At 55.0% G+C, this 9,253-nt stretch overlaps 1 protein-coding gene across 4 annotated transcripts; it reads left to right on the top strand.

Moving 5' to 3' along the window:
* Nucleotides 1-5,779: 5,779 nt before the first annotated feature.
* On the top strand, nt 5,780-8,283 carry LOC311221797 (protein S100-A16-like). 4 transcript variants are annotated; one of them, XM_084307195.1, is made up of 4 exons: nt 5,780-5,833; nt 5,912-5,978; nt 6,759-6,937; nt 8,043-8,283. In XM_084307195.1, the coding sequence occupies exons 2-4, from the start codon at nt 5,936-5,938 to the stop codon at nt 8,250-8,252; spliced, it is 432 nt and encodes a 143-aa protein (XP_084163321.1). In that variant the 5' UTR covers nt 5,780-5,833; nt 5,912-5,935; the 3' UTR covers nt 8,253-8,283. The 4 variants fall into 4 exon arrangements, with proteins under 4 accessions (XP_084163321.1, XP_084163320.1, XP_084163322.1 ...); XM_084307194.1 differs by having other exon boundaries at nt 5,797-5,833; nt 5,909-5,978; XM_084307196.1 differs by having other exon boundaries at nt 5,803-5,833; nt 5,923-5,978.
* Nucleotides 8,284-9,253: the final 970 nt, after the last annotated feature.

Here is a 9,253-nt window from a genome sequence, read left to right on the forward strand (position 1 = left end):
CTCCTCCCACGCAGGACCCCCACCTCCCCCCCACCCCATTTCCCCCCCCCATAACCCCCACCCCAACCCTATTCCCCCCTCCCCCCCTATTTCCCCCCCGTTGACCCAAAAACCCCCTTTTTCACCCCAAAACCCGCACCTGCCAGCACGGTGGCGGCGGCGGCGACCCCCGCCACGAGCCCGGCGGCGGCGGCGACCCCCAGGATCCATCCTGCGGCACACATTTTGGGGTCATTTCGGGCGTTTTTGGGGTCTCCACCTCCGGGACCCCCCCTTGGACCCCCCCCCAATACCTGGGGGGTCGCCGCCGCGCCCCCGGGGCCTCCATCAGCTGCGGCGCCGTTTTGGGGTGATTTCCTTCTTTTTGGGGGGTTTCGATCCCTTCCGTCCTCGCGTTCTCGTTTTGGGGTGAAATCCAAGGGAATGCTAAAAAAAAAATTGGGGGGTTGCAGGGGGTGAAAGAGGGTTTGGGGCGAAACGGTGAAGAAAAGGGGGTTTGGGGAAAAAAAGGTGATTTTTGTTAAAAAATGTAGGGAATTTATTGTTTCTGCCAAAATATTCTTGGAATGGGTAAGGGGTTTGGGGGGAATAAGGGTTTTTATGGATAAGGTATTTTTTTTGGTGGGGAAAAGGGGTGATTTTTGTTAAAAGTGATGGAAAGAATGGTTTTTGTAAAAAGGATTAAAAATGTTCATCAAAAAGAATGGGTTTTGCCCCAAAATCCTTGCGAAGGATAAGGGCTGGGTGGTAAAATGAGGTTTTTCCCCAAAACTGGTTTGGAAAAAGGGGATCTTTGCAGAAAAATGGGTGTTTGGTTAAAGAAAATTGGAGGTTTCGCAACCGAAGTCGAGATTTCTCTTTGAAAAAGGGAGGTTTTGAGAAAAAATGGGAGATTTGGGGCAAAAATGGGAAGATTTTGGACAACAAATGGGAGATTTTGCACCAAAATGCAGAGATTTTGCCCCGGAACGAGGAGATTACACTCAAAAAGGGGAGATTTGATCGAAAAAAGGGCAGGTTTCTCCAAAAATCGGGAGGTTTTGCCCCAAAAAGGGGAGATTTCACCCAAAGGGGATATTTCTCTGAAAAAGGGCAGATTTCTCTAAAAAAAAAGGGAGATTTCTCTAAAAATGGGAGATTTTTCAAAAAAACATCAAGGATTTCTCCCAAACAAGGAAGATTTCACTAAAAATTTGGGGAGATTTCTCAAAAACCGGGGAATTTCCTTAAAAAAAGGGGGAGGTTTCTCAAAAAAATGGGGACGTTTCTCAAAAAAAGGGGAAGGTTTTTCTAAAAAGAACGAAATTAATCCAAAAAAAGGCAATTCCTCTCCCCAAAAGCATAGATTTTATAAAAAAGGGGCTATTTCTTCCAAAAGGAGGCTGTTTGTACCAAAAAAGGGTGAAATTTCTCTAAAAAGCGAGGAAATTCTAAAAAAAAACCCGCAGAATTCAGACATTTCTCGTTAAAAAAAGAAAGAAAAAAGGGAGGGATCTCGCCCAAAAAAAGCCAAAATTCTCCCAAACCCCAAACCCATTAAGTTCCCCAAGGGTAGATTTCACCAAAAAGGCGCTGTTTTCAAGAAAAAACATATATCCATCTTTAAAAAATAGCTATTTTCCCCCGAAAACCAGAAGTTTTTCCCCAAAACCACCAATTTCACCCCAAAACTGGACCCGCTCCAGCTCCACTTCCCCCCCCCCTTTCCCGGGGTGAGGGTTGGGTGCCCCCTCCCCCCTCCCCCACCGGATGCCCCCCCCTTAAAAAAAAATAACGAGACCCCCCCCAGCGGACCCAAAACTGCAGGAACTTACCCCAAAAACTGCCCTGAGCCCTGCGGACGTCGGCGCAGCTGCTGGCGGCGGGGAAACCACTGCCCCCCCCCGGACCCCCCCGGAAGTGGGACCCGTCCCCGCCCCCCCCCCCCCCCAAATTTGGGCCCCCCCCAAAGCTCCGGATCCCCCAAAAAAGGCAAAAATCCGTAAACTGCCCCAAAATCGCCCAAATCGCCCCTTCCGGGGGAAAAGCGGGTGAGAAAAGACCCGCAGAGTGCAAGGGGGGGGAGCTGGTTTTTTGGGGGAAAAAAAAGGAGTTTTGGGGAAATTTTTTTTTTTTGGGGGGGGGTGGAGATTTGGGGATTGCTTTGTGGGGTTTGGGGTTTGGGGAAAAAACAGTTTTTTGGGGAAAAAAAAAGAGTTTTTTTTGGGGAAAAAATGAGTTTTTGGGGGCAAAAAGGCGATTTTTGGGGAAAAAAAGGAGGTTTTGGGGTCGTCCACTAAAAATACCCCCCCCCCCCCCATCTGGCATGCAAAGCAGGGGGGGTGAAAATAGTAAAAAAAAAAAAGGGTTAAAGCCAGCCCCTAAACCGCCACTTTTCACCCCAAACAGGTGTTCCCCTCTCTGTGGCGGCGGGAGGGGGCATTTTGGGGCGAAACGTTGCTATTTTGGGGCAAAACGTTGCTATTTTGGGCCTGCGGGGCGAGTGATGTGGCTTTTGGGGCAAGAGACGATGCTTTTTTGGGGTTAAAAAGAAGGTTTTTGGGGGTGCTGCTGCCCGGGGGGGGGGAGGATGCTGCATCCCACGCCGAGGGGGGGGGTGTTAAAAATGGGGGGGGAAGGGGAAAAAAAAAAAAGCCACAAAAATGCCGATTTTTCCAGGAAATGGCGTCTTTGGCCTCGAATGCTCCTGCGAAACCGTTGGGGGGCCTTTTTTTGGGGCAGGATTTGCTCATTTGGAGCCCAAAAAGGTCCCGGAATGAGGCGGCGAGCGGGGTTTGGGGCGCCGGCTGGGAAATCCCGTCGGGTTTTGGAATGAATTTGGGGAGATTTCGGGGGGTTTCGGTGAACTTTCCCCCCCCAGGGAAGATGCGCAGCAATAAACAACCCCAAAATCCTCATTTTTTTGGTCAATTTAAACAGCGGGGAAATGGCATTTCTGCCAACGCCGCCGCGCGCCCCTTCCTGGGCACCCTTGGGTGCTTTTATTTTTGGGGTGAATAATGCCCGAATTGGTCCCGGGGAGGCGGAAAATGCGGTTTGGGGCTTTGTTTATTGATTGCAAAAACTTTGTTGTCGGCGCTCGGCGGTGCGGTGGCTCCACCTGGAGGCCGCGCTCCTGGAAAAGGGGGTTTTCTCCTCAAAAAACAAACAAAAAAAGGATGCAACCCAAATTTTGCAAGGATGCAAGACGAAATTTGCAAGGATGCAAGACGAAATTTGCAAGGATGCAACCCAAATTTTGCAAGGATGCAAGACAAAATTTGCAAGGACGCAGCACGAAATTTGCAAGGATGCAACCCAAATTTTGAAAGGATGCAAGACAAAATTTGCAAGGATGCACGATAGATTTGCAAGGAAGCAACGTGGATCTGCAAGGATGCAATGCTAATTTGCAAGGATGCGATGCAGAATCGCAAGGATGCATCATGAATTTGCAAGGATGCAACCCAAATTTTGCAAGGATGCAACCCAAATTTTGCAAGGATGCAAGACAAAATTTGCAAGGATGCATGGCAGATTTGCAAGGATGCAAGGTGGATTTGCAGGAATGCAACCTGGTGTTGCAAGGGTGCAACGCGGATTTGCAAGGATGCAATGCAGAACTGCGAGGATGCAACCCAAATTTTGCAAGGATGCAACATGAAATTTGCAAGGATGCACGATAGATTTGCAAGGATGCGACGTGGGTTTGCAGGGATGCGATGTGGATGCGATGCAAGTCTGCAAGGATTTTGCAAGAAAGCGATGCAGAATTGCAAGGATGCATCGCGATTTTGCAAGAATGCAAGACGAAATTTGCAAGGATGCAATGTAGATTTGCAAGGATGCAAGATGAATTTTGCAAGGATGCATGGTAGATTTGCAAGAATGCAACATGGATCTGCAAGGAAGCAATGAAAGCTTGCACAGATGCAACACGAATCTTGCAAGGATGCAACGTAGATTTGCAAGGATGCAGTGTTGGTTTGCAGCGATGCAGCAAGGGTTTGCAAAGATGCAGTGTGAATTTTCAAGGGTGCCACGTGGATTTGCAAGGGTGCAACATGGATTTACAGGGATGCAACGTGAATTTCCAAGGTTGCAATGCAAGTTTGCAGTGATTTGCAAGGATGCAGCGTGAATTTGCGATGACGCAGGGCGGATCTGCAGGGATCCGGGGTGGATTTGCAAAGACCCAGGCTGGGTTTGCAAGGAAACCACGTGGATTTGCAAGGATGCAACCTGGATTTGCAGCGGGCAACGTGAATTCAAGGCTTTGAGGCGTGCAGGGATCTGCAAGGATCCGCTGCAGATTCACGAGGACCCAGTGGTGATTTCCAAAGAGGCGAGGCGGATCTGCAAGGGCGGGAGGCGACTTTGCAAGGATCCAGCGCAGATTTGCAGGGGATCTGCAAGCAAAAAGGAGCCCCTGGGAATTTGGGGGGATCCGGTACAGAGCTGCAGGGATCCAGGGTGCAGTGGGAAGGATCTGGTGTGGATCTGCAAGGATGCAATGTGGATTTGCAAGAATCCAATGCAGATTTGCAAGGTTGTAACATGGATCTGCAAGAATCCAAAGCAGATCTGCACCAGCGCAATGCAGATCTGCAAGGATGCAAGGCGGATTTGCAAGGATTCAACGTGGATTTGCAAGGATGCAATGCAGATTTGCAAGGTTGTAACGTGGCTCTGCAAGGATCCGATGCAGATTTGCAAGGATGCAACATGCATCTTCCAGGATGCGATATCTGCAAGGATGCAAGGTGGATTTGCAAGGATGCAATGCAGATTTGCAAGAATCCAATGCTGATTTGCAAGGATGCAAGGTGGATTTGCAAGGATGCAACAAGGATTTGCAAGGATGCAATGCAGATTTGCAAGCATCTAATGCAGATTTGCAAGGATGCAACGTGGATTTGCAAGGATGCAACACAGATCTGCAAGAATCCCATGCAGATTTGCAACAATGCAATGTGAATTTGCATTAATCCCATGCAGATTTGCAATAATCCCATGCAGATTTGCAATAATCCCATGCAGATTTGCAAGGTTGCAACGGGGATTTGCACCCCCCCCCTGCAAAAAAACCCTGCAATGTCGCAAAGCAGCTTTGCAAGGATGCAACGGGGACCTGCAAGGACCTGCAAGGATCTGCCAGGACCCAAGGCCGCCCCCCCCCCCCGCCCCCACGCTGCCCCCTCCCCAGGACCCCCCCCAGGGCCCCCCCAGCCCCCCCTTTTTCCCAGGGGGGCCCCGTCCCCCAGCGCCGTTTCCGGAGCTTTTGGGGCCCATTCGCGGCCTCGAGTTTCCGGCGGGGGTGGCGGCGGTTTTTGGGGGGGTTTCCTCCCCCCCCCCGGGGCTGTTCCGAAAGAAATTGGGGGAAAAAAAGCAAGAAAAGGGTCCCCGGGGGGTGTCCCCATCAGGAGGGGTGGCCTCCCCCCATTGCACCCCCCCGTAGGGCAGCTGGGAGGCTGTGGAGGGGTTTGGGTTGAAAAGAGTGGATTTTGGGAAAAACGAGGCCAAAAATTGGCACCCGGGGGGTGGAAATTAAGGGAAAAAAGCCTGGAAATGGGCAATTTGGGGGGAAAAAGGTGGTGATAATCCTGGGGTTGCTGCTGGGGTGAACCCAAGGCTTTGCTGCTGGCGGAGCGAAAATCTCCGGAATTTGCCCCAAAATTCCCAGCTGGGTGTCCCCGGCCGGGTGTTTTTTGGGGTGAATTGAGGCGCTTTTGGGGCTGAGAGTGCTGGGAGGCAGCCGGGTGTCCGGTGTCACCCCAGGGAGGGGACGGTGGCCAGGAATAGCCGGGGCCACGTGGCCCCGAAATGTCCCCGGGGTGCCCTTGGGAGAGGCCTGGTGAGCACTGGGAGGGCACTGGGGGGAACTGGGAGGACTGGGGGACGAGGCTGGTAACGGGGTCTCTCGTTACAGCAGCGCCTCGTTAGGGCGGCCGGGGCCATGGGGCAGAGCCAGGGGGCGGAAAAGGCCCTGGAGCCCAGCGGTACTGGGGATACTGGGAGCACTGGGAGCACTGGGAGCACTGGGGGCACTGGGGAGACTGGGGGGGAATGGGGACATGGGGACATTGAGGACATGGGGACGTTGGGGTACTGGGAATACTGGGGGGACTGGGGGAACTGGGGGAGCTGGGGATACTGGGGGAACTGGGGGAACTGGGGATACTGGGGGTACTGGAAGCATGGGGACGCTGGGGTTACTGGGAATACTGGGAGCACTGGAGATACTGGGGACAAGGGGAGGTGGAGATATGGGGACACTGGGGAGACTGGGGGTACTGGGGAGACTGGGGAAAAGGGTATATGGGGACCTGGGGGTACTGGGGGTACTGGGGATACTGGGGGTACTGGGGATACTGGGAGTACTGGGGATACTGGGGAAACTGGGGGTACTGGGGATACTGGAGATACTGGAGATACTGGGGGTACTGGGGGTACTGGGGGTACTGGGGATACTGGGAATACTGGGAGCACTGGGGATACTGGGAACATGGGGATATGGGGACATGGGGATACTGGGGGTACTGGGAGTACTGGGGGTACTGGGGATACTGGGGATACTGAGGGCATGGGGACATGGAGACATGGGGATACTGGGGTACTGGGAGCACTGGGGATACTGGGAACACTGTGGGTACTGGCCGTACTGGGGCTACTGGGAGTTACTGGGCGTACTGGGAACGCGGCGATCCGGGACACGGGGACACGGGGGGGGCTCCGGGGGCCTTGGGGACACCGGGCCCGTGCCCCCTGTCCCCCCCCAGTGCCCCCAGTGCCCCCAGTGCCCCCCCCGGAGGAGGCGTCCCCACTGGAGCGGGGGCTGCACGCCGTGGTGGGCACCTTCTACCAGTACGCGGGGGCGCCGGGGGGGGGCGGCGAGCCCAGCCTGGACCCCCGCGCCTTCCAGGGGCTGCTGCGCCGCGAGCTGGGCCACCAGCTGAGCGTGAGTGGCCACCTGGGGGGGGGCACGGGACCCCCGAAAAGGCCCCAAAAGGCCCCCGAAAAGGCCCAAAAAGGCCCCAAATAGGCCCCAAAAAGGCCCCGAAAAGGCCCCCAAACGGCCCCCAAAAGGCCCGAAAAGGCCCTGAAAAGGCCCCAAAAAGCCCCAAAAGGCCCCCAAAAGGCCCCGAAAAGGGCCTGAAAAGGCCCCAAAAAGGCCCCAAAAGGTGCCAAAAGCCCCCGAAAGGCCCCAAAAGGCCCCCAAAAGGCCCGAAAAGGCCCGAAAAGGCCCGAAAAGGCCCCAAAAAGGCCCAAAAAGGCCCCAAAAGGCCCCAAAAGGCCCCAAAAGGCCCGAAAAGGCCCCCAAAAGGCCCCAAAAAGGCCCGAAAACGCCCCAAAAGGCCCCCAAAAGGCCTGAAAAGGCCCCAAAAGTCCCCAAGAAGGCCCCAAATAGGCCCCAAATAGGCCCCGAAAAGGCCCCAAATAGGCCCTGGGCACGGGGACATGGGGGGCACCCCCAAAGTGTCCCCATGGCCACAGGGGGCACCCCCAAGTGTCCCCGTGTCCCCAACCCCATGTCCTCATGCCCCCCCCAGTGTCCCCATGGACCCCCCAATTGTCCCCATGTCGCCAGCCCCACATGTCCCCATGACCCCATGTCCCCGTGTCCCATTCCCAAGTGTCCCCATGTCACCAGGGTGCCCCCCAAAGTGTCCCCATGTCCCCAACCCCCTGTCCCATGTCCCCGTGACCCCACATCCCCACGTCCCCATGTCCTACACCGTCCCCCCAAGTGTCCCCATGTCCCCCACCCCACATTTCCCTATGTCCCCACATGCCCCCATGTGTCTCCACATGTCCCCAAGTGTCCCCATGTCCCCAACCCCATGACCCCATATCCCCATGTCCCATTCCCAAGTGTCCCCATGTCACCAGGGTGCCCCCAAAGTGTCCCCATGTCCCCAACCCCACATATCCCCATGTCCCCACGTCCCCCCAAGTGTCCCCGTGTCCCCAACCCCATATCCTCATGGCCCTCTGAGTGACCCCATGACCCCAGCAACCCCCCCAGATGTCCCAATGTCCCCCCACGTCCCCCCCCCCCGCAGGACACGGGGCAACCCGAGGCGGTGGCCGCCATCTTCGCGCTGCTGGACGCCAACGGGGACCGGCGCATCTCCTTCGCCGAGTACTGGCAGCTGGTGGCCTGGCTGTGCCACGTCCTGCGGCACCGCCACTACGGCGCCGCCGCCCCCACGGGGCCCCCCCTGCCCCCCGACGGCGACCCCGCTGCTGGGGGGCTCGGGGGCGAGCAATAAAGAGACCCCCAAGAGGGGGTCGTGCAGCGAGCACGGCGCGTAGGGGTTCATGGAGAAGTTACGGGGTCATTGGAGTTGGCCAAGGTTGGGTTGGACGCGGCTTTGGGTGTGGGGGGTGATGAAATTTGGGGGGTTCCATCATTGGAGATGGTCAAAGTTGGGTTGGGTGGGGTTTGGGGTGTGGGAGATGATGAAATTGGGGACATCCCGTCATTGGAGATGGTCAAAGTTGGGTTGGACGGGGTTTAGGGTGTGGGAGAAGAAGAAATTGGGGATCTTCCATCACTGGAGATCACCAAAGTTGGGTTGGGTGGGGTTTCGTGTCTTGGAGAAGACAAAATTGGGGCTGTTCCATCATTGGAGTTGACCAAAGTTGGGTTGGGTGGGGTTTAGGGTGTGGGAGAAGAAGAAATTGGAGATCTTCCATCACTGGAGATGGCCAAGGTTGGATTGGATGGGGTTTTGGGTGTGGAAGAAGACAAAATTGGGGACGTCCCGTCATTGGAGATCACCAAAGTTGGGTTGGGTGGGGTTTTGGGTCTTGGAGAAGACAAAATTGGGGCCGTCCCATCATTGGAGATCACCAAAGTTGGGTTGGATGAAGTTTTGGGTGCTGGAGAAGATGAAATTGGGGCCGTCCCGTCGTTGGAGGTGGCCAAATTTCCCCCATTTTCGCCCCACCATCCCCATTACCCCGTTTTTTCCCCCATTCCCCCGTTTTTCCCCCCATTCCCCTGTTTTCTCCTCATTCTCCCCATTTTCTCCCCATTCCCCGTTTTGGCTTAATTCTCCCAGTTCTGAACCCTGTGGGGCTGGACCCTATAGGGCAGTGTCCTCATGGGACAGGACCCTATGGATCAGGACCCTATAGGGCAGAACCCTACAGGGCAGGACCTTATAGGGCAGTGTCCCCATGGATCAAGACCCTATAGGACAGGACTCTATGGGGCAGGACCCTATGGGACAGAACCCTTTAGGGCAGTGTCCCCATGGAACAAGAC

This window comes from Netta rufina (genome assembly GCF_964035555.1).
Source record: "Netta rufina genome assembly, contig: SCAFFOLD_180, whole genome shotgun sequence".
NCBI classification, from domain to species: Eukaryota; Metazoa; Chordata; class Aves; order Anseriformes; family Anatidae; genus Netta; species Netta rufina.

Excerpts from the sequence above, each read along its gene's own strand:
- LOC311221797 (XM_084307193.1), top strand. The coding sequence starts at position 6,563 with ATGGGGACATGGAGACATGGGGATACTGGGGTACTGGGAGCACTGGGG. Across the intron at positions 6,938-8,042 it reads AGCTGGGCCACCAGCTGAGC|GACACGGGGCAACCCGAGGC; the intron begins GTGAGTGGCCAC and ends CCCCCCCCGCAG.